Source organism: Gadus chalcogrammus, chromosome 22, assembly GCF_026213295.1.
Source record: "Gadus chalcogrammus isolate NIFS_2021 chromosome 22, NIFS_Gcha_1.0, whole genome shotgun sequence".
Taxonomy (NCBI): Eukaryota; Metazoa; Chordata; class Actinopteri; order Gadiformes; family Gadidae; genus Gadus; species Gadus chalcogrammus.
The window spans coordinates 12,904,182-12,928,664 of NC_079433.1; the positions used below are offsets into that span (position 1 = coordinate 12,904,182).

The 24,483-nt window shown below is 49.5% G+C and overlaps 1 protein-coding gene across 1 annotated transcript; it reads right to left on the minus strand.

Annotated features, from left to right (window-relative positions):
• Positions 1–326: 326 nt before the first annotated feature.
• LOC130376267 (tax1-binding protein 1 homolog A-like) lies at positions 327–23,568 on the minus strand. The gene is made up of 19 exons (XM_056583488.1): positions 23,246–23,568; positions 22,372–22,523; positions 21,615–21,834; positions 17,750–17,852; positions 16,447–16,637; positions 15,788–15,943; positions 12,527–12,675; positions 11,858–11,948; positions 11,219–11,404; positions 10,650–10,901; positions 9,574–9,789; positions 7,408–7,480; positions 6,969–7,261; positions 6,678–6,833; positions 4,553–4,639; positions 2,565–2,754; positions 1,848–2,107; positions 902–984; positions 327–544 (listed from the first exon to the last, which is right to left on the minus strand). The coding sequence occupies exons 3-19, from the start codon at positions 21,804–21,806 to the stop codon at positions 334–336; spliced, it is 2,889 nt and encodes a 962-aa protein (XP_056439463.1). The 5' UTR covers positions 21,807–21,834; positions 22,372–22,523; positions 23,246–23,568; the 3' UTR covers positions 327–333.
• Positions 23,569–24,483: the final 915 nt, after the last annotated feature.

Below are 24,483 nucleotides of genomic sequence, written 5' to 3' on the forward strand. Positions count from 1 at the left end.
TTTGTTTTATTTATTAAATGTTTTATATAAATAGAACAGCAATAAAGGGAGAAATGCTGAAGAAATGCATCATGTTTTCAAACTCAAAAATAATCGAATAATTTAATAATCGTGATTTCATTATTGACCAAAATAATTGGGATTATGATATTTTCCATAATCGAGCAGCCCTAAACGCGAGCAATTATAACCTGTCTCCATGGACACAGGTTCATCCCTGCCACCGTTTGGATCAACAACAATCAAACACTCTTTTCAAGCCCCATGAAAGACCGTTCCCACACGCACACACATACACACCTTGCCGCCCCCCCCCCCCCCCCCACCAGGTATTCAGTCGATCTGGTCAAAATTGAGCACGTGGCCGTCAAAGTGCGTGAGGACGTGCCTCTCGAAGAGCTGCTGCTGGCAGTTGAGGGGGAACTGCTCCGAGCAGACGGGGCACACCTTCCAGTGGCTCTCCACGTGCTGCTCGAACGTGCGCTGCTCAAAGTGCGGCGGGAAGATGACCTCGCACAGTGGGCAGCGCTTGTGCACCTCGCTGCTGTGGGGGGGGGGGGGGGGGGGAAGAGAGAGAGAGAGAGAGAGAGAGCGAGAGAGAGAGAGAGATGAGTTCGGGCAAGATGGGATATGGTCGGAAGTGTGTGTGTGTTTGTTTGTGTATTGGTATGGTGTATCAATTTGTGTGTGTGTGTTCGTTATCAGTATGTGTATCAGTGAGTGACTGTGTGTGTGTATCAGTGTGTGTTTCAGTGAGTGTTTCAGTGACTGTGTGTGTGTGTGTGTGTGTGTGTAAAAGTGTGTAAAAGTGTGTATCAGTGAGTATGTATCAGTGTATGTATCATTGATTGTGTATGTATCATAGAGTGTGTGTGTGTGTGTATAAGTGTTTGTGTGTTACCTTGAGTCAAAGCAGAAGCTGCCCCTGGCCTCATTGCGTCTGCTGGACTGATGATCACAGGCCGGCTGAGCCGCATCAGCCACCTGCAGCGCACACACACACACACACACACACACACACACACACACACACACACACACACACACACACACACACACACACACACACACACACACACACACACACACACACACACACACACACACAAAAGTCATCCATGACTCATGGCTGATACACACCTGACTGCACACAGATCTGAATCACAGATCCTTCAGGTTAAACAGAACAGGCCTTGTCTACAGACCAAGATAGTATCGCCACTACAAAGTAATAAATGGGGCTTTCCAGCAGGATGTGTGGATTAGTCATGTCCCCTTGGTTCTAGGGGCGCTCTGCTCGTTTGTTTCGGCCATCTTCACCCTCAGTGTATTGGCGATGCTGTCCCGGATACGGCCCCTGTGGCTGACGTCTCCATTCCTCCGGTCCCGGGCGGTTGGGTCCCCATTCCTCCAGAGTGGCACTAATTACCAGTGTATGTAAATGAGCAGCTGCTGTGTGTGACGAGGCCTATGCTTGTTCACATCCCTAAGGCAGGCTGCCAGGGACACACAGGTCTGGTGGGGGGGGGGGGGGGGGGGGGGGGGGGGACACCCCTGGGGGCGGGAGGGGTCTTCTGGCTGGGGTTCTGTCTGTGTGAATTGCGTGCGGGTGTTTGTGTAGCATTGTGAATGTAGCAGTGGAGGTGTGCGTGTTTGTGACCACATATACTGTGTGTTTATGACAGTGTGTGTGTGACACTGTGTTTGTGTATGACAGTGTGTGTATGACAGTGTGTGTGTGTGTATGACAGTGTGTGCGTGACAGTGTGTGTGTGTGTATGATAGTGTGTGTATGACAGTGTGTGTGCGTGTGCGTGTGCGTGTGCGCGCGCGCGTGTGTCACTCACATTGCGGGGCTCCTCCGGGGGGGGCTCCAGGCCGTCGGGGGGGCTCACGCTGCGGGCGGGCTGGATGCAGACCACCTCCGCCTCCCAGCCGGCCCCGGCCCCGTCCTCCCCCTCCTCCCCCTCCTCCTCCCCCGCCGCCGCCTCGGTTCTAGCGGGGGTCTCGGGAGCGCTGGCGTGGGCCGGGGGTCCGGCGCAGAGCGGCGCTTCAGGGGGCGGGCGGGACGTCTGCTCGGGGGGCGGCGCTCCGTCTGCCCTGTCCGCTGGTAAAGCGACCAACGACAGGGTTACCATGGAGACGGGCTCCCCGTCGACTCCGTTAGGAGGGACCTACTCTCCGGCGCTCTACTCTTAAATAAAGCACGACTCCAGAACAAACCGGTCTCCTTTCCGTCGGCTGACCTTTGCCCCCTGTGCGCACACTCCCTCTCCTTCCCTCTCCTTCCATCTCCCTGGATCTGTCTCTCTCTCTCTCTCCCTCGCAAAAAACAACAACAACCTCCACCACCCCCGGGCCCCCCTCGCCTTGGCCCTCGGAGCCACACATTACCAGAGACAGAGAGAGAGCGCGAGCATGAGAACAGCCTGAGAGCTGTCAATCACCCTGCAGTAGACACAGTGAGACATGTGAAGTGGTCGACAGCGCACAAACTGCCGAACCAACCGGCGCTGAGACACGCCCCCCCCCCCCCCCAATGAGGGCCTCCATACCACACCCACCTCGCGTGTCGCTGCCCGTGGAGTAGGGGTTGCCGAACTGCAGCTCGGCGGGCCTGTGTGGCACCAGGGGGGGCGGGGAGGGGTCCTGTGGGTAGGGCAGGGGGTAGCGGAGCACCACGGGCTGCCGGACCTCGGACACCTGGTCCCCAGTTACCGGCTCCCTTCGCCTGGACACGCAGCGCTGCAGTTCCTGGGGGAGGGAGGAGAGATGGAGCCGGGTCACGTGATTGGCTGACGTCAAAATATAGCATTGTCGGATTGGCTAAAGAAGATGGCTACCTGACCGAAGTTGCAGCGAAATCGGACTCGGAAACGCAGATAGGTGTAAAGGAGTTCCCACATTGACGCAAAGGGTGCTCAACCATAGCAACCATACGTGTTAGCGGTGGTTGATATGCATTGATATCTGTAGAAGTTTCATAAATGTCTTGGGTAAATATTGTTTTTGAAATTCTTAAAATGGTTTCTATGCATTTCGAAGTTGACAGATTTACACTCTTGTGTAAACCCATCAGTCGCATTCTGATTTGTGTATTTAGCGATGTAAATCTGATCCGCGGAGGACATGACAGTAATTTGTTTTTATTTGTTCAGCCTAAAGGGAGCCAAGCACCTGACAGGGAATCCTTGCATGTTAACTTAGCATATTTTACTGTGCTGTAAAAGTGTCATTTATCATTTATTCATTTTATAGAAACATACGCACATGACTTAATCCAACACAGAGAACCCCAGAGGAAACGGCCGACAGGCACAAAAGTACAAAGCCTAGAGCCTGGGAGTAATGGCGTGTACTTAATGCAAGACAGCTTTATGAACAACCCCAGTACTGATCATTTTTTCGAAGAGAATAAATTACAGAGTGTGTGTGTGTGTGGTACATTTTTTCCACAGAGTTGTAATAAAAGGGACATTTCTCATCATCTATCAGCAGACTTTGAGAGGGAATAAGTAGTTAAATGGTGCAGAGGAAGACTTTCTCCCTTTCCCCCCCTCACCCAGCCCGTGTTTCAGCCTCGGCAGCGATGCCCTTTCCCCCATAATACCCCAAGCACCAGGCATTAGTACTCTACTCATTACTGTAATGGGTGTCAAAACTCTGCTGCCGCTTAGCTGACAGAAGCGCCCTTTCCCACTCTCTCCCTCTCTCGCCCACAGTCTCCCCGCCTCGCTCTCCCTTCTACCTTTGTCTTCTACCTCCCTCTCTCTCTCTCTCCCCCTCTCTCTCTCTCCCCCTCTCTCTCTCTCCCCCCCTCTCTCCCCCTCTCCCTCCCTCCCCCTCTCTCTCTCTCTCTCTCTCTCCTCTCTCTCTCTCTCTCTCTCCTCTCTCTCTCTCTCTCTCTCTCTCTCTCTCTCTCTCTCTCTCTCTCTCTCTCTCTCTCTCTCTCTCTCTCTCTCTCTCTCTCTCTCTCTCTCTCCTCTCTCTCCCTCTCCCTCTCTCTCCCTCTCTCTCCCTCTCTCCCTCTCTCCCTCTCTCTCTCCCTCTCTCCCTCCCTCCTCCGTGCCTCATCTCTTGATGACTTCATTAGCGCGCCGCTATCTGGTTTTAACATTTAAAGCAGGGCCAGCAGAGTTCAAACGGACACGCTGCATGGCATTTGCAGGGGGGGGGGAGAGGGACAGGTATGGGTGTATTCATTAAGGTTGGACCTCGGGAATGCTGGAAAAGGTTTGGCAGGGTGTGGAGGGGGGTTGGAGGGTTGTACTACTAATTGCAATAATATATAATGTATTCTAATATATAATCTATACATTTTATTTATATAAGACACTTCGATTTCGTTTGCAATCATTTTAAGAATTTGGAGAAAGGACATTTTCTTTAGTTTCCAACGCTCCGAGGCGCGTCCACGTTCGGAGTGGAGAGCGTCATCTTTGTTGTTATAATGAGGCAAAAATTCTTGCCGCGAACCCAGATCAAAAACACAAGCTGGCGAGTGTGGCTCTGTGGCGCATCCTGTGCAGCGCATGACCGCCGGCCTACACACCTCCTGCATCTGCTCCTTCTCACGCAGGGCCTGGGCCAGCCTGCGCTTCAGCTCCGTCACCTCGTTGGCACGCTCCGACATCTGCACCTACGCACAACGGCGACAGACGGACAGGCGAGGTAAATAAAACAAGGATGAGGTTTCCAAACCGAATTCCTGGATTAAAGGATGACACCCTTCAGGTTACAACTCAGAAGCTCCCAATTAAATCCATGCCGGTTCCTCCTCCGTCTTCCAGGCGGGAGCAGGGCGCAGCAGAGTGTGTATGACAGCGAAAGTGTTTGGATTAGGGTCTGTTGTGCTCTTCTGGAGCAACCCCCCTGTCAAATGTGTGGCCCGCACTGTAAAGTACACAAACCCAAGGGAGCAGACACGAGTGCAGGGCAGAGTAGAGAGAGACCACAGTGAATCAAAGGAGGGCTATAAATTACACCCTCTCGCTGCCTCCCTCCCTTCCTCCCTCCCTCCTCGCTCTCTCTCTCGCTCCCTCTTAGAGAGGGGTTGACCCGGTGGGATAGTTTACACTGCGGCCTGCCGGCACTCCTCTATTCCCATTACAAAGGGTTCCCCCTCTCCCCCCCCCCCCGCTCTGGTTCATAACTGTCAGTCTGTCAGTCTGTCCCAAACGTAACCCCTCGGCCCCGCTCTTTTTCCTTCAAGACTCTTATTTCACCCTCCACTCCAATCTCTCTCTCCCTCCCTCCAACAACTCCCACTCCCTCTCTCCCTCATCCCTCTCGCCCTCCCTTTCCGCCAATCTCTGTCTCTCTCGCCCTTTCATCCAATCTCTCTCTCTCTCTCTGTCTGTCTCTCCCACTCCTCTGGATTTACGACACTGTTTAAAGGGGGGGGGGGGGGGGGGTCACGTTTGGGTGAAGGGAGGCTGCAACAGTCAACGTTTATCCATTTACTCCCCTTTCCCTATATCATGATCCCGCCCCCACCCTCTCCCTCTCCCTCTCCCTCTCCCTTCATCTCTCTCTCCTCTCTCCCCCCTTCCGTCCCTGGCGTAAACAGCCGTAAAGCACGGCGTTCCGGCCTGTCTTCCTCGTCAGCCTCGCGCTCACTGGGGACGTGCGGTGGGAGTCCCCCCCCCCGCCGACCCATAAGAGGATCTTATTTACTTTGGAGATAAACATGCACTCAGAGGTCCCAGATCAAACCGAGCCCCGGACGAGGGGGGGTGGGGGGGGGGTTGATTTGCGTGCAGAGAGACTCAAGTAAAAAAGAAAAGAAAATGAACACAAGATCAGCATGCAAAAAAAAAAAGACATTGTCTGTCACATGGTCACGTGGTCTCTCCCTGAAACGGCACGTGGGCTGAGTGCACCTCGCGTAACCGATACACTGACACATTAATCCCGCCGAGAGGAGAGAGAGAGGCCCCCTCCAGCGGCGGGCGAGGCGGTCCGGGCCAGACACTGGAGAGCGGCTCTCAGAGGGAGTCTGGAGACGTTCTCTGAGCATCTGTCTGGCGGCTGTGTGGTGGGCCGCCTTAATGTGTGTGTGTGTGTGTGTCTGCGTGTGTGTGTGTGTGTGTGTGTGTGTGTGTGTGTGTGTGTGTGTGTGTGTGTGTGTGTGTGTGTGTGTGTGTGTGTGTGTGTGCGCGCGCGCGCGCGTGCGTGCGCGCGCGTGTGTGTGTGTGTGTGTGCGTGCGTGCGCGTGCGTGTGTGTGCACGTGTGTGTGTGTGCGTGTGTGTGCGTGTGTGACTCAATATGCGTAACTCACTATGTGTGTAACCCACTCCATCTTCGCCTTATCTGATTGCCATTCCCCCAGCTGTGCCTCGACCTGCCGGAGAAGATATGCGTGTTTCTGTTTTCTGACTGGCAGGTGACCCAGAGTCCTTCACGGAGTACCGTAGCCTACAGTAGACGGAGCCTGTAACCCAGTGATCAACAGCTGTGTGTGACCTGCGACATGAAGCCAGCGCAGGGGAAACACCACTATCTCATCCGTGTCCCATCTTACAGGGGAATGTGTCTGAGGGACCTGCCTCTATGCTGGTAACCGTGTTGCCAGATTGGGCCAGATTTCCAGTGGTGCCAGATTGGGCGGGAAATCGGACTCAGACAGGAGAGCCGAGTGCAATACAGCAGACACAAAGTCCGATATGTCACTCACTTTGAATCGCTCCTCCTCATTGGCCAGCCGCTGTTTGAGCGTCTCGTTGATGGCGCACTGCTCCTTCCACTTCTCCTCCATGGCGGCCAGCTCCTCCTCCACCGAGCGTGTCTGCTCCAGCTCCGCCTCCACCTCCCCATCCAGCTCACTCACACTCCTCTCCTCCTCCTCCTCCTGATGCTCCTCCTCCTCCTCCTCCTCCTCTTCATCCTCCTCGTCGTCGTCGTCCTCCTCCTCCTCCTCCTCCTCCTCCTCCTCGTTCTCCTCGGCGCTCCTCCTCTCCTTCTCCACCTCCACCCAGCTCGTCATGCGCAGGCTCTCCTCCGGGAGGCGATCCCTCGCTCCCGCCTCTCCCGCCTTCTCCTGCTCCCCCGGCCCTCCTTCATCGTCGTCTCCCCCTGGCCGCGCTCCTCCTCCTCCTCCTCGCTCCTCGGCTGCCTGGGCCGCGCCTTGCCCCCGTCTCTCCTCCGAAGTGGCGGCGGCCGGGGTGGGCGTGGCGGGGGGGCCGGGCGCCCCCAGGTAGGCCGCCTCCAGGGCGATGGTCATCTCGGCGCTGCCGCGCAGGACCGCGTCGGCAATGCTGTCTGGGATCGATGGGGGGAAGTGAGCGACAGGTAGTGATAGCTGAGGTAAAGCTACAGCTATACACGCACGATCAGCTCTGGATGGTGGTGGCGCGGCTCCATTGGGGAGGTTTGTTTGTGGCTGAGGATGTGTGTGCGTTTCATACCTGTTGTCGGGGACTCTGGACTATAGGCCAGGGGTCCCTGGGTCGTCTCTGTAGCTGCGTTCCTCTTTGGCTCCTGAGTGCACGCACAGACAGACAGACAGACAGACAGACAGACAGACAGACAGACAGACAGACAGACAGACAGACAGACAGACAGACAGACAGACAGACAGACAGACAGACAGACAGACAGACAGACAGACAGACAGACAGACAGACAGACAGACAGACAGACAGACAGACAGACAGACAGACAGACAGACAGACAGACAGACAGACAGACAGACAGACAGACAGACAGACAGACAGACAGACAGACAGACAGACAGACAGACAGACAGACAGACAGACAGACAGACAGACAGACAGACAGACAGACAGACAGACAGACAGACAGACAGACAGACAGACAGACAGACAGACAGACAGACAGACAGACAGACAGACAGACAGACAGACAGACAGACAGACAGACAGACAGACAGACAGACAGACAGACAGACAGACAGACAGACAGACAGACAGACAGACAGACAGACAGACAGACAGACAGACAGACAGACAGACAGACAGACAGACAGACAGACAGACAGACAGACAGACAGACAGACAGACAGACAGACAGACAGACAGACAGACAGACAGACAGACAGACAGACAGACAGACAGACAGACAGACAGACAGACAGACAGACAGACAGACAGACAGACAGACAGACAGACAGACAGACAGACAGACAGACAGACAGACAGACAGACAGACAGACAGACAGACAGACAGACAGACAGACAGACAGACAGACAGACAGACAGACAGACAGACAGACAGACAGACAGACAGACAGACAGACAGACAGACAGACAGACAGACAGACAGACAGACAGACAGACAGACAGACAGACAGACAGACAGACAGACAGACAGACAGACAGACAGACAGACAGACAGACAGACAGACAGACAGACAGACAGACAGACAGACAGACAGACAGACAGACAGACAGACAGACAGACAGACAGACAGACAGACAGACAGACAGACGACAGACAGACAGACAGACAGACAGACAGACAGACAGACAGACAGACAGACAGACAGACAGACAGACAGACAGACAGACAGACAGACAGACAGACAGACAGACAGACAGACAGACAGACAGACAGACAGACAGACAGACAGACAGACAGACAGACAGACAGACAGACAGACAGACAGACAGACAGACAGACAGACAGACAGACAGACAGACAGACAGACAGACAGACAGACAGACAGACAGACAGACAGACAGACAGACAGACAGACAGACAGACAGACAGACAGACAGACAGACAGACAGACAGACAGACAGACAGACAGACAGACAGACAGACAGACAGACAGACAGACAGACAGACAGACAGACAGACAGACAGACAGACAGACAGACAGACAGACAGACAGACAGACAGACAGACAGACAGACAGACAGACAGGACAGACAGACAGACAGACAAGACAAGACAGACAAGACAGACAGACAGACAGACAGACAGACAGACAGACAGACAGACAGACAGACAGACAGACAGACAGACAGACAGACAGACAGACAGACAGACAGACAGACAGACAGACAGACAGACAGACAGACAGACAGACAGACAGACAGACAGACAGACAGACAGACAGACAGACAGACAGACAGACAGACAGACAGACAGACAGACAGACAGACAGACAGACAGACAGACAGACAGACAGACAGACAGACAGACAGACAGACAGACAGACAGACAGACAGACAGACAGACAGACAGACAGACAGACAGACAGACAGACAGACAGACAGACAGACAGACAGACAGACAGACAGACAGACAGACAGACAGACGTTAAACCTGTTGGAATAAAACCACAAATCGCTTCTTCCTACCTTCCTATTTGGTGAAATGGTAATTTCACATGAATTTGGGTATTGGGGTGTGTGATGTGTGTGTGCATATATATATGTTACGTGTGTATCCATGATAGTGTGTGTGTGTCTCTCAATGCATGCCTGTGTACCGGTGTGTGATGTGTGTGTGTGACTCTATGCATGCCTCTGTGCCGGTGTGTGATGTGTGTGTGTGTCTCTATGTATGCCTGTGTAGTACTGTGTCTATGTGTGTTGTCCTCTCACCCCCTGTGATTCGCTGAGCTTGGCCACCTGCCGGCGGAGGCGCTGGCACTCCCGGTACTTCTCCTTGTAGTGCTCGGCTGCCATGTGGAGGCGGAGCTTCAGCTCCTCCACCTCCCTCTGGAGCTCCGCCTCCGCCTCCGAAACCACAGCCAGGCTGCTGCCACTGGCCCCGCCTTCCCCACTGGCCCCGCCCTCCAGGCAGGCCACAACACTCTGCTACACCAACACCCAGGAGAGGAAGAAAGGAAAAAAAGGAAGGGGGAAGAACAGGGAATGCATGAAGAAAGGGGACGGTGAAATTGAAGCTAATGCTTATTAGCAATGAGTCCGTCGTCAAAGAACGACGAAGGAAAAACAGGGCAAGGAGATGGCCGCTGTGAAAGTCGCACAAACGCGGCATAAAGAGCCAAAGCGAAACAACTAATGGCAATTATTTCCCTCTGGTTTACTGAATATTAGTATCTGGTTAGAAAATTGTTGTTGAGTATAACCCCACCTTAAGGATCCTTCAAACCAATCTCACACCAGCAAACAAAATGGATGATCGCTCGCCGTCTCATCATTTTGTTCAAAACAAAACAGTACAAATTCTCTAATTTCTTGCTTATTGATTACAGCGGCCTAGTCTAAGGAAAAATATATTTGTTGTAGACAGCTAGGTTGAATAAAAACCTATTAAGCGATAGCCCCGATCCGTTTGATGGCACCATGTGAGTGAAACCATAATAGCCCACCTTCCGAATGGGAAAAGGCTTTCACGTCACCCTCACAGTTCTATCTCCCAGTCAAAGTTTGAGAGCTTTCCGACGGATCCCATATCTCCGACCTGGGCAGCACTGATTGGATCAAGACAGCTTCAAAGAAACCATTTCAAAGAGGTCGCAAGCAATCTCTCGTTTTAAATCTTGTTTTCTACGTGGTTGATTGCTCATTTGGCTGTCTCGTCGTCGGGCTGCGCGAACGACACTATCAAGTCAGAGCTGCGGGACTGTTCCCCAGTCCCCCATGCCCACCGGACGCACCCCCAGCCCCGGGACCCCCTGCATGGGGGAACGGCCGGTGGGGTGGGCGCTCACCGCCTCCTTCAGCGCGGCGCTCCTCAGGCGGTCCAGCTGGCTCTCCATGCGGCGGCACTCGGCCTGGGCGTCGGCCAGGCTGGCCCGCAGCTTCTCGGCCTCCAGCCGGGCGCGGTACAGCTCGGCCATGCCGCGGTCCCGGGCCCCCGTGGAGTCCCGCAGCTCGGCGGCCAGGAGGGACGCCTGCTGCCGGGACGCCTGGAGCTGGTCCTCGGCCTGACGGAGCTGCTCCCGCACGCGGGCCAGCTCCGCCTGAGAGAGACAGAGACAGAGACAGAGACAGACAGACAGACAGACAGACTTTATTCATCCTGGCTGGGAACATCAGGAAGATGAAAGAATAGGAAAGAGAGTCAGCCAGAGACCATATTGGCCGGGGGGGGGGGGGGGCTAAATACTGTTTGTGGGCAAGCCGTTGTTTGCTGTTGTTGCTGTTTGTGGGCAAGTGCAAAGGTGCAATACAGTGTTTGCATACACAAAATGCTCCCATTATGGGTGCATCCTCATAGAAACCTGAATAGAAAAGTCCCTAACGTCTGAACAGAGCCACACATGGGTCCCAGACAGACCTTGTGGGCCTGGTGGTTGTGCAGCTCCTTCTCCAGGCCGTCCCGCTGGGCCAGGCACGCCCGCATGCGCTCCAGCTCCTCCTGGAACTGGGCGATGGTCACCTCCCGGTTCAGCTCCACCGCCTTCAGCATCTGCAGCTCGGCACTCAGCTTGGTGTTCTCCAGCTCCGTGCTGCGCAGATGGGCCTGGTGAGGGGGCGCATGGGCGCACACACACACACACACACACACACACACACACACACACACAAACAGGCACACGCATACAAACACGCAAACACACGCACATGATTGCCACACGTATCTCATGCTCTGTTGCAGATCCTTGATCTTAATTGGACGGTAACGTTCCAAGTTTTCAGTATCGGCACACCTTTTAAACGGGTCCTAATCCATCCACGCCGTCGTGGTTCATCCGTTTCTTATTTGTGCCGTCGGAATTATGCCTTTTGAATCCCCCAACACCCACACCCACTCCATCAAACAGATGTTTTCAAAAAGTTTACCGCAAACCCGATCGCCGGTCGACATTGATCAACACACACAAACACACACACAGACACACACCCAAACCCACAAACACCACCCAGCACCGTCCCCCGCCTCCCCTGTGTCAGAACTGAGAGCGCCCCATCCCACCTTGTAGCGGTCCCTCTCGTCCCGTTCGTTTTTCAGCTGGCTCTCCAGGCGGTCTCGCTCGGACCCATGCTTCTTCAGCCTATCGCGGAGGCTGGGGGGCGACGCCGGCCACGCCAAACAATCCCGCCCAACAGGTCGGTTCGCCGGAGGGAGATAACAAATAAAAAGGACGTGGAAACATGAGGCCAGAGCCTTGCCACGCCAGGAGCCACAGAAACTAAACATACCGAGTACGGATTCCCACATACTTCAATGCTGACTATTTATTATTATTCTTCTAACTGCTCAAAAGGCCCCGGGCGATAATGCCACAACTCGAGCCAGGAAGAGTGAATCTCCCCGAGGACACGCATAGTGCTGCTCGAGTGTTACTTCATGATGAATGTCCTGTTCAAAATCGACTGCGGGTGCCTTACGAATTCCTCTTCAATGTTATTTGCACAGCCCTTAATCAGTAACAGCGCCAAAGGGCCTTCACAGGCCCACATGACTTGACACCTCTTTACCCCTTGGGGGAAAAAACAGAAATCAGAACTGAACAAACATCAAGAAGGAACACATCAAGAACGATTCGGTGCATAAAGTAAATTGCGCTGTTGCGTGCAAAGCTGCCGGATCCACCTCCTTCACCCCCCCCCCCCCCCCCCCCCCCCTCCCCCTCCTCCACACCAGTCCAACTCCGTCTCCTTCTGCAGGCTCCTCTGGGACACTCCCCGCAGCTCCTCCTCCAGGTGCCGGACCCGCTCGCAGGCCTCACACAGCCTTCTCCGCACCTCCTCGCGCTCCTCCGACAGGCCCTGCGACGACCGCAGCAACTCCTGCAAAACACACACCGGGGGAGAGGAGAGTGAGGAGTGGGGAGGGGAGGGGAGGGGAGGGGAGGGGAGGGAAGAGTAGAGGGGAGAAAGGAGAGGGAGTTGAACAAAACATATATCTGGTGAAAATAATCACCACGTGCAACAGCTGACCCTGCTGATGTCATCCCTGCAGCATGTGGGTCTCCCGCCATGTCCATGACTAACCCTTTGCAGGAAACGGTTGGCGCCGATACAATGAGCGCCTCGTCTATACTGTACTCGATGCGTCCCTCGAGCTTTTCCTGGCGCTTTGAAGTCATACCCATGAATGGAATTGAACGACCCGCCACTTAGACCCAATGGAAAACCTGAATGAGGCAAATCAGACCGCACTACAGTACAATAGAAGTACACCTTTCATGAACAGCTCGGACTGCCTTCAGGTATTGTGAGACTGCTTGGGCAGGCCTAGGGGAATTCGTTCAACGGGTTGCTTGTCACAAAACAGACGCCGAGAGAGCCTGTATGGGCAGCTGGGAGTGATCCGTCAGAACACCAGTGCACTAAATCACCCCAAGAAACCACTACCTATGACAGCCCAACACGCCTATACAAATACACACTGTTACACCTTAACACACACAAACACACACCATATACACACCCCTCCCCTCCATCTTTCCCACTTATATTCTAGTATGCGTGTGAAAGGAAGAGATCTTTATTCAAGGTCATTTGCGAATATACACGAAAGAGGAAAGGGATATCTACGGTTGCAAAGTACATGCTAAACACACACACACACACACACACACACACACACACACACACACCCACATGACTCTTTCTGTGCTTGGCTCAGTCTTATTACTGTACGATTTTTACAGCTTGCATTGGCAAAGCACTTTAGCAGTGCATTAAGACCTTATAAAAAGCAAGGTCATAAAATTAGCAGCAGCAAAATATATACTTATGTCCTCACATTAAAACTTTAAAGATATTTTAACACATGGCAGGAGCTTACCTACCTGCTTTCCAAAAACGCCTGCCCTCTCTTATGCACACATACACACACAGACACCAAATACACAAAATCCAATACACAAACACACAATTACCCACACAAATCAATTGCATACCAATGAAGGACAGAAACACACGACTTTAATAACAACGTGTGTTACAGCTGTAATTTATGGCCATTTTGTATTGCGTAAAATAGTCGAACTCAAAGCATTGCGCTCTCTGAACCAAGGAGATGGAACGTACACTAGGGGGCGATAGCAGACCAGTTTCCAATCTACAACTCCCAACTGCCTTAGGGTTGCCCTGCTTCCCCCTCTCCCCCCTACCCTCCAACTCTCTCAATAGTCTTCCACCCCCTCTTTCTTTCTTTCTTTCTCTCGCTAGCTCACTCTCTCACTCACGTGTAATGCGTTTGCTTAATCAGCCAAAAACTGCCCGATGTGACGTTTGACTCATCGTAAGGAATGGAGCTCCTACCTTAGAGAGAGAGAGAGAGAGAGAGAGAGAGAGAGAGAGAGAGAGAGAGAGAGAGAGAGAGAGAGAGAGAGAGAGAGAGAGAGAGAGAGAGAGAGAGAGAGAGAGAGAGAGAGAGAGAGAGAGAGAGAGAGAGAGAGAGAGAGAGCTGAGGGGCCTGAATGGCGTGACAGCGTGGTGTTGACGCTGGGCAGGGCCTCTGTTTTCGGTCTGGCGGTTTTGCGGACTGCCCTCCTCTCATTCCACACACAGACTAAAAGGGTTTGCAAGAGGGTGGCATAATGAGCGTGTCTCTGTGTATTTGTATGCAAGCGTGTATGTGTGAGTGCAAGCGCGTTTTGTGCGCTTGTATTCACACACACGCTTGAATGCATGTTAAAAGAGACCTCGCGGCACTGAAACTGAACGCGGATTTTAGTTTGAATGGCATCAGAGGGATGCAATTAATTTTTGTGACGTGCGGTTGTGTACATGCGTGTGAATATACATGGGTGCGCGTGCACGTGTGTGTGTGTGTGTGTGTGTACGTGTACGTGTGCGTGTGCGTGTGTGTGCACGCGTAGGGCTTTGACGTCATGTTTGTTCACTCTGTGGTTGCGATGGCATCGTCCCTGACGCCAGATGCCCGATAAATTGCGTCCCCTTTCTGTTGGGGCCCAATGAATCCGGTCATTAAAAAAAGCAAAGAGAAGCGATAGAGAAACCGCAACACATACACAAATGCACACATTTACACAGACCCTCGCAGATACACACACCCCAAAATTTGCGTATAGATCATTCAAAATCAAAGCCGGGAGGGGTCGGGATCCTACACAAAGGTAGGCCTTTGAGTTCTCAACTCGTGATCACTGATGTGGAACTGGCTCCACGTGTAAGACGCAGGCAGGGAACGGCTGTCTGCATAAAGACGGATACAGCCACACAGTCATGCTGGAAGGCACCAACATGCAAACTTAAGCAAAACACAGGAGTACATGTCCATATGCAAGTTGACACATTCAGATTTTTATATGGCAGACTCTCTGCCAATATTACAGATCACAAAAAGCAAATGACACGCTGTCTTCTTTGCTAGGACTTCGCATTAAACAGGATAGCTTAGGGATATTATTCTTTACAAAAACGAATTTGTGAATGTTTCATATGGGCCAAAAATGGGTATGGTTGTGTTACTGCGGTCTCACCCCACCCCTGGCAGGAACTAGTGATGGTAAACAAGCTGTTTCCCTGAACCCACCTGCCCTAACCTAATATAAACACATTCCTGATCGTCTACTTTAAATTGAAAAAAGCTAATTCCTGGAATAGGTTGAATGTACATACATTGTAACTAAATATTTATTATATTTCACCCCCTTAGTATAAACATGCTGAGACTTAATGAATATTCAACACCGACAAGAGGCCGTTGAAAGTTCCCATGACATTTTGGCGCGAATCAAGAAACTAACACTTAATCTAAAATGGCCACCTATCTGGAGAGAAATCTTGCACACCCATGATCACAACCATCCCTCAACTTCCCTCATAACCCAACAAGCACCGTCCCACCACCACCACCAGCACCACCACCAGTACCACCACAAGTACCACCACCAGTACCACCACCCCCACGGGCAGCACCACCCACCTGATTGTGGCTCCTCAGCAGGCTGCACGTCTCCCTCTCCTGCTCCCTCTCCCTGGCCAGGCGCTTCTGCTCCTCCTGCAGCTGCTGCTTCTCCTCCTGCAGGAGGCGCATGGCCTTCTGCAGCTCCCGGCGCTCCTGCTGCACCTCCTCCACGCGCTGCAGGAAGCAGAAGAGAGTGGGGGGAGAGGAAGGGGCAGAGGGGAGCACCGGTATAGCTCAGTGTGGACAGCTGTGTGGACGGGGAGATCTGGTGTACATCTGTGGCTGGTTCCCATCAGTGATGGGATGGTTCTCTTCGAAACACAAACACACACTTCCACCAGAGAGAGGAAGATGGTAGGGATGCGGCATCTTGCTCAAGGTTTCTAAGGTAGGGGAGCGAGTGGTCAATTTGAAGGATCTGTGTGTGTGTGTGTGTGTGTGTGTGTGTGTGTGTGTGTGTGTGTGTGTGTGTGTGTGCGTGTGTGCATGCATGTATGTTTGTATGCATGCATTTGTCTATGTATTTTATCTGTGTGTGTGTGTGTGTGTGTGTGTGTGTGTGTGTGTGTGTGTGTGTGTGTGTGTGTGTGTGTGTGTGTGTGTGTGTGTGTGTGTGTGTGTGTGTGTGTGTGTGTGTGTGTGTGTGTGTGTCTGTGTGTGTGTCTGAGTATCCCTACCTCTAACAGGCCAGTCTTTGTGGTGACCACCAATATGTCGGAGTGGCTGTCGTCCTCGGCGACGGTGAGGAGCTCATCAGTGGGTGTGGACGGTTTGAACAGGAAGGGCGTGCTGGCACCTCTGATGTCACCCGTGTGGGTGACGTAACAGAACTGGTAGAACTCCCCGTCAGACTTGGGAACGTAATAGCCTATGACGCAAGGACCGCAGGAGTTGTGCATAAATATCACATAAGAATATAGGTCTGCTGTTGGGTCTGTTTTTTCAAGGTGGACTAGACTGGTGGAACTACATTTTTTAATTACAGAACATGAATCAGGCATGTTTGACATCAGGCGTAACATTTGATGTATTTTTTTTATCTAACATAGATGAACTGAACATGAAGCATTTTCATGTAACCATATAATCTATCTTTCAAACATGCTTTTTTTTTTATAAAAAGAAAATTCTCCCTTGTTTATACATAAAAAAAAGAAAATCTGCCTTGAGTGAGCATTAAGTCCAGATGTGTGGGATACAAAATAAGTTTGGTTTTCTTTTTGGTCTTTCGACATTTCCGAGCGAATGGCTCATTTCTGCACCAGCGGGGAGCCACTTTAGCAGCCGAAAGGGAACGAGAAAAAAAAGTACTCACACAAACACAAAAACACAAACACACACACTCCCACATAGGGCAGGAGTTACCGCCCTGACTGCAGAAGCCTCCCCTCCACATTAAGGAAACAGAATATTCACTCGGGTTTAAAACCCAGAAGAAGCCCGAAGATTTAATGGCGATAATATTTCAACCAGTTGGTAAAATGCTGCCATTACAGTACATTAAATGTGTTATAGAACCAGTGTGTTTAAAAAAAACAGATGACCACTGAAAAGCTCTCGTTAGAGCATGAATTGTGACTTACAGGCAGCCAACCACTTTCTCTGAATAACCACAGAGGAGTCTCATGTTTTCACAGTATAATATCTGACCATGCTAGAGCCACTAAACCCAGTACGCGGACCCTCGGACCGAGTATGTGTGTGTGTGTGTGCGTGTTTGTGTGTGTGGTTTGAGAGAGGTGTTCAGGTCCCTGGCCGCGGTTGCGGTTTTGTTCCCCTTAATAAAATAAAAGCCCTAGTTTTTATATGCACCGTTAAATAGGGGAGCTGCCTTGGAATATGTGTGTGTGTGTGTGTGTGTGTGTGTGTGTGTGTGTGTGTGTGTGTGTGTGTGTGTGTGTGTGTGTGTGTGTGTGTGTGTGTGTGTGTGTGTGTGTGTGTGTGTGTGTGTGTGTGTGTGTGTGTGTGTGTGTGTCGTACCTTGGAACACCACACTCCTCTGCACTGTGCTGCCTGGCTCATAGCTCTCGGGCATCGAAGACCAAAGGAAGGTGTAGTAATCCCTGGCCGTGCTCCAGCCGACCTTTAGGGCACAACGAAACAACATCATTATCATCGTCATTAGCGAGATTCTCTCCGCATCTAAATAAAAGGACACAACTGGGCAATGTAAAATCACAATGCAGAAAGCCGAACCAAGGTTTCCCGAAAGGTTGGCAAAAATGGTATACGGTGCTTAGTGTGCATACCGTTCTTTTTAAAAACAAACGCCGTCGTTTATACTTTTCAGGGGGAAACTTGTGTATAATGATGCCTGTTTTTCACAACGGAGGGACTTAATAGCGCACACTACAGGATTGTGGAGGGGAAGAATGGAAACATTTAGAACCCCAGGAACCCTCCCTCCCTAGACCAGCCAACCCTCTTTTTTCCACACACACCCTCCTCCCTTCCTCATTTCCTACACCCTCTGCCCTTGCTCATTCCCTACACCCTCCTCCCTTCCTAAGTCCCTACCCCTGTTTGGACTCCAAAAAAAAGGGGGAAATGGAGGTGTGAGGTTTTGGGGGTGGGGCGGTTTGTGCATGTGTCTGTGTGTCTGGATGCAGCCTGCACACGCATGGCAAAAGTCAGTTAAGAGGAAAGGAAACAGGAAGTACGAGAGGGGGGCGAGAAAAAAGGTGAAAATTTTACGCAGAGAGGAGAGGGACATGTAATTATATGAATTTTGTGTGTTGGTAAGTGACGGATGATGAAAAAAGCAGTCGTGAACATCATAACTTTGCCCTGCGTCGTAAAGCTGTCCAGCACAATCACCCACACCCTCTGTCCCGGACTCCACCGTGTACTTGTTCTCTGAAAGATGTGTGCGTGCACGTGCACGCGCGCACACACACACACACACACACACACACACACACACACACACACACACACACACACACACACACACACACACACACACACACACACACACACACACACACACACACACACACACACACACACACGAGACTTCAACCTTACTCATGCGATAAATGCATGTGATATTTCATGATTGTGCTCAAGCCAAGGGTTATTTTGACCACCAGTGGGACTATACAGAGCCCATACGAGTAAATAAGGATGACATTCAAACTGTAGAAAGCCTCTTTAAGTGGAGATGAATCTGCCTTAGGATCCAGATTTGCATTCCTTTGTTATGCAAACAAAACAAATCCTCCTGTATTCATTTGCACCAGTCCCTGGGATTGAAGAGCGTGGCTGTTTATTTCTTCCTCTCCAAGAATATGATTGACAAACAACATCTCCGTCAACAGACAATTCACATAGGATTTATTTACCTTATCCAACAAAATGATAGGATAATAGCCTACATACTATGACTCAATGTGCTGCGATGACGTCGCTACATACTTCTATCAACACGGATGCCAAGGACAGTAAATCAACCGCATACATTTTCAAAACACTTCACACACTTCACACGTCTCTGTCACGCCTGACCTGCACGACCAGGCGATTAAACAATTGTCCCCAAGTTATTACACAAGAACACTGACAACAATTTCACACCAATCTAATGTCAAACCAATACTGACATCTTGCCAAGGACGAACTTTGCGTGTCAAAGACTGACACGACTGACAGGCAAATGGCAACCAGTGCGAGGCCAAAGGAGGCCAATGTCATGCGCGTCTTCCTCACGCAAATCAAAATACATATACGTTTCTACCTGAACGCAAGCACACATTATGTAAAGAAATTGTTGCACATCGCACTGCCAAGTTGACTGACAGTTGGTTAGGTAAGCTACAGTGTTCCAACACACAAGTGATGTGATAAAATAATCACAGGCAGGAGCAGCAATCAATCACTCTGCTGAGTTGTGAGGGAACACTCTGATGACACGTTAATTATACACTTATACAACGGGTTTCTCCCTGCCCACCCAAACATGCCACAACCAATAACCTCCAAGGGCTTTTCTCGGTGTGTGCGTGTTTGAGTGTGTGTGTGTGTGTGTGTGTGTGTGTGTGTGTGTGTGTGTGTGTGTGTGTGTCTGTGTGGGTCTTTGTGTGGGTCTTTGCATGTGTGCGTGGGTATAAATGTCATTTTTGATTCTGAAGACATTTGATCCTTGAAGATAGTTTGGCATATTTTTCTGTTTTTATTATTTTGCTTCCACACTCATAAACGGAAATTATCATAAGATGGAAAATGCGAATATCATGGTTCTGTGGTTACAATGTACACTGTTGCCGTGTGTGTGATGGTATGTCATTTTAGTATTGATGTAATGACCTGGAATGCAAGTGGAATGACTTTGTCTATGGACAGTTTCGGCCACTAGGTGGTGTCTGTGCACAACTAAACATAGGCTGTCTGTGAGGTCTCACAAGGCATTATCGACACAAACCAGCTCATTTAGTCACGGCCTCTGTCATTATGTTTGAAATGTAATTAATGACAGGAACGACAGAATGTAGAGGTGAAATTTGTTCAGTCATCTGTTTAGTTACATGATGTAACATTCATGTGGTTAATGTAAGTAAAAGTCATTTCAGGATAGTTGAACAGTAAAGCTTCTTGTAAGCAAGTGAGTATGTTTGTTAACGTATCCACGTATATATCCAGATAATGGCTCAACATACAGGCATTCATATATTATTAATGTTTCATATGTCACTTATTAGGCACAACACAGTCATGCATTCCCAAGAGCATGCATATACAAAGTTACCCCCAACACACATTGGCTGACCAACATTAGCGTTTTACTTTTTCCTATCCCGGTGACAGATGGTCTTTGTTAACAACATAGGTACGTAATTCACCTATTGACATCGCAGACTTACACATGGAGTACTGCAGCAACAGGAGAAAGATCCCAAGTTGAAAACGGTTTTGGGGCAATTAAAAACCTTAATAGCCCACTAACATGGCTCTTTTAATTACCGACATCTTTACCACCTCCGGAAGATAAAATGCTCTGCTTCTCTCTGAACACGGACAAACCTACGTACGTCGAAAAAATATAAAAGTTTGGTGTGCTTCTTCCCCCTCCGACATGAAGAACTAACCATCAAACACGCTTTCATTAGCAGGGATTACAACAGTTACATTTTCCAATCGACTTTTTCCAAATAAAACCAGCATCTTTATTCTCTTTTAATTGAGCTGGTGGATTTGAAGTGAGTTCTTAAGCGACGATAAAGTGTGTGTCTTTTGACTTTTACGACACATTAAGTTTTCCCCCCTTCACATATCCTGTTAATTACGTGTGAGATTTGATGGGCCTTGATGAAAAGAGCTGTGCGGAGTGGGGGGTTTCAGGAGACACAGAGGACAGACACAGAGAGGAGACGGCAGGGAACAATACAAGGAAGGAGAAGAAGAAAGAGTGGAAAGCAAAGGCAGCTGCTGGAGGAAAAGCTCTTAATAAGAATCAGTGGTTAATAAAGGGCAGCAAATGTACCCTCCCCAACCGGTGAGGCCCATTAGAACCATCACACTGCATCCACTCTCATGAAGGGCTACCGCGCTAAAGCTCATTTGTGTCGCTGGGGATTTTAGCACGAAGCTATGCTAGCCTGGAGCCCTTCAAAACTACATTGAAATAGGGTGCGCATGTCTAAATAATATAATCGCATGACACAGACACAGACACACACACACACACACTTATTTTTGCTGACGACTGTGTGAAAAGGGTCTGGGGACTGCTTCTTGAATCAATTGTTACATCCATTGCATTGCCAGGTGATTGTATACATTTAGAATAGAATGTTCACTTCAGGCGTGACAAATGTGGTTCATCTGCGCGTGTGTGTGGTGCGGGTACCTTGAAAATGCCCACCCAGTCTTTAGGGTGAGGCGTAATGTACGGGGTCAGTGTGTAGCAACATTCCAGAGGTGCTTGCGGTAGGAAACTCTTCCCCACGTTCTGAAAGATGACATGGGCAAAGTTGGACGTCTCCATGATGCTCAAGCTGCTGCCAGGCGATGAGTCCACCACCTGGAAGGATGACATCATATCCTTCTGGTCACTTCATTGGTCTGACCTGCGCAGTTAAAGTAGGAAGAATGGACAGAGATAATGGCAGGTCAACAAAGTGTGAATCCTTTCACCATCACTAGTACAGTGCACAACTGAAATAGATAAGTAGTTGAAAACATATGCCATAGTTCACTTTAGTATTGTTATTTTAATAACATATGTTATGTTAGATAATGTACACTACAGGATGGTGACAATGATGACCTGGATTTTGTATTGTATGCTTCTCACAAGTTAGTTTACATAGCATACCACACTATGTAAAAATGGCTAACCGTAACAGGATGAGAAGACTAAACTTAGTTGCGCTATCAGGTGAGCTATCATTAGCTTCTGAGCAGCAGGCCATGTCATGACACATACTGAGCTAACGTAAGCCGGACAGCTAGCACGGTGGTGAATAACAACAAGACAACCGTATGCATATATCTCTTTCACACGGGACATTCGGATGATTTGCAGTTATATACGACTCGGAAAAGCAAATGCACATTATAAAACAGATCGCGATAGACAGGTTCGTTGCCTTTGCAATCCGTACCGTTGTTGTCAATGCACTGGCGATGATGCGTCGCTTCTTCCTGAAGACCAAATGATGCTGTCACTTCCGGGATGCTTTAAAGATGCTGTGGGTATGGGTACCCCGAGGATGCTCAAGACGCAATCTGGTTGCAAGAAAGAGCTGAAAGAGAGCTGAAAGAGAAATGTATGTCCCCGATCAGGCGACTACTTGAGAAATATATAGATTGCATTTCATTTGAAGCATCTCCAACCATACATACACAATGGCCACATGTTGCTTCGATGTATAACACCTTATTTTATTATAAATATATTACATTTATTTATTGAAATTACACACACAAGAATTGTAGACATAATTCGACTTATTGCAGGAATAGACAGTATCCAAATAATGATATCATTCAGTTTCAAGAAAAAGAAAACCTCGCTTTCATTTGCAGTAAACAATTTTTGGCATGTTTTTACGTTATACTTTTTAAATTATTACACAATGTATGTATCAGATGTATAACTTGATGTAAGGAGGCGGCGGCTTTAAGAAACGTATTCAATAATAACCCGCCTTCCATCCATTCCATTGGCTGTCGATGTGTACTGCAGAGCTGTGATTGGCGCACATCGCCGTAATTCACGGTCTATTATGTTTTGCTTCCTGGCCTGACAGCTGTCACTGTACGACGAGGTCAAGGGGAAAGAAGCATGGCTGCCTTGATTAGGGGGTCTCGCAATTTATTGCCGAGGTGGAATAAACATGTCACCCCTACGTTCGGTAAAGTATTTCATTTATTAGTCCACATCTCTGCAGAAATGTACGTCTGTCATTGCCGAGGTTATACAGAGAAAATAAGCAAATGCTGGTTTGTAGCTTGTGTAGCTGCATTTAGCCTCACATTGTTACTGTATAAAGGGATGAGTTCTTGGCGATCCTTCCAAAGGTTGCTCAGGATAAGATCCTATAGTTTTATGAAAACCACAGATGGATACGACTCTGCCGTCGTACAAGGGGCAATGGTTACATCAATGACGGCTGCTTTCCCCACTTGTGAATCCAATCCTTGCTTCTTGTTCTTTGCCGTTTTCTGACATTGCTGTTGAAACAAAACAGGATTGTCGACATAATTGACCGCGTCTTCACCGACCTTCTATTACCGTGCATGTCATATATTGTTTTTATATATCAATGCGAGGAGGTGTACCCCTTTTAGGAGTAGTCTGCACGCAGACGCAGTGGGTCTGGCTGAAATTCCTTGCCCTCATGGAGGGTGTCACACGCCCCCAACCGCCAAGACCCAATAAAGTCTCCCTTTCTCCCCTCATACCCTAAAGGCTTATTCTGAGCAGCCTTCTTGCTCCATAATGCCGTTAGATATCACACATTTGACAGAGCCAGTTTGTAACAGCTTGGTTTAACTAGTTCTAATGGTGATTGAAAAACATCATAAGAGACAGCTCTATGCTTGTATAACAATGACTTCAAAGTCCTCAATGTATTACCTCAGAATTGTATTGTTTAGTGCATAATAAGCAGCAGGAGTAATTTAAATAAAGGTTACATGGCAATTGACTGTTTTCCATGATAGCTATTTTCCTATGCAAATACATAATCCCACTCAGATCTGAGCTGGTGAGTAGAAGGCTTCCTTTAAGTAGTCTACCACTGCCATCAACAAGCAATATTTCAAATTTAGCATTAGGTTTTTTAACAATTTGAGTATTTTGACTGACCAAAATCGATCTTATTATAATCTAACCAGAGCTAAAAACAGATAGTGATAAGCAACATAGGATACATTGTCGTAGCAATTGCAGAGAATGGAACACAATCAATTTTAGGCAATAATGTACATTTGGGCAGTATGTTGTTATAATGCTCAAAGCTTCTTATCTCACAATCAATTATACTACAAAACTTTAAATAATTATTTCATATTCATCCAATTAATTTTCTCAGTAAACCTCAAAAATTACAAAATGATTGACTGCGATTATTTATTATTAACAATACATTCCTTCTCACACCATACTGAAGATACCAGACAGATATTCACAAGTGTGAATGGCCTGTGCCCATGACATGACTGACCTAGTCCATTTTGGACTCTTAATGGACTGCCACTTGGCCCAGTCA

Bases quoted from the DNA above. Each gene is read 5' to 3' on its own strand.
- LOC130376267 (XM_056583488.1), bottom strand. From the start codon at position 21,806: ATGATGTCATCCTTCCAGGTGGTGGACTCATCGCCTGGCAGCAGCTTG. The intron at 12,676-15,787 runs GTGGGTGGTGCT...TGTGTTTTGCAG, and splicing joins TGCTGAGGAGCCACAATCAG to GAGTTGCTGCGGTCGTCGCA. The intron at 4,640-6,677 runs GTGAGTGACATA...CGTTGTGCGTAG, and splicing joins ATGAGGAGGAGCGATTCAAA to GTGCAGATGTCGGAGCGTGC.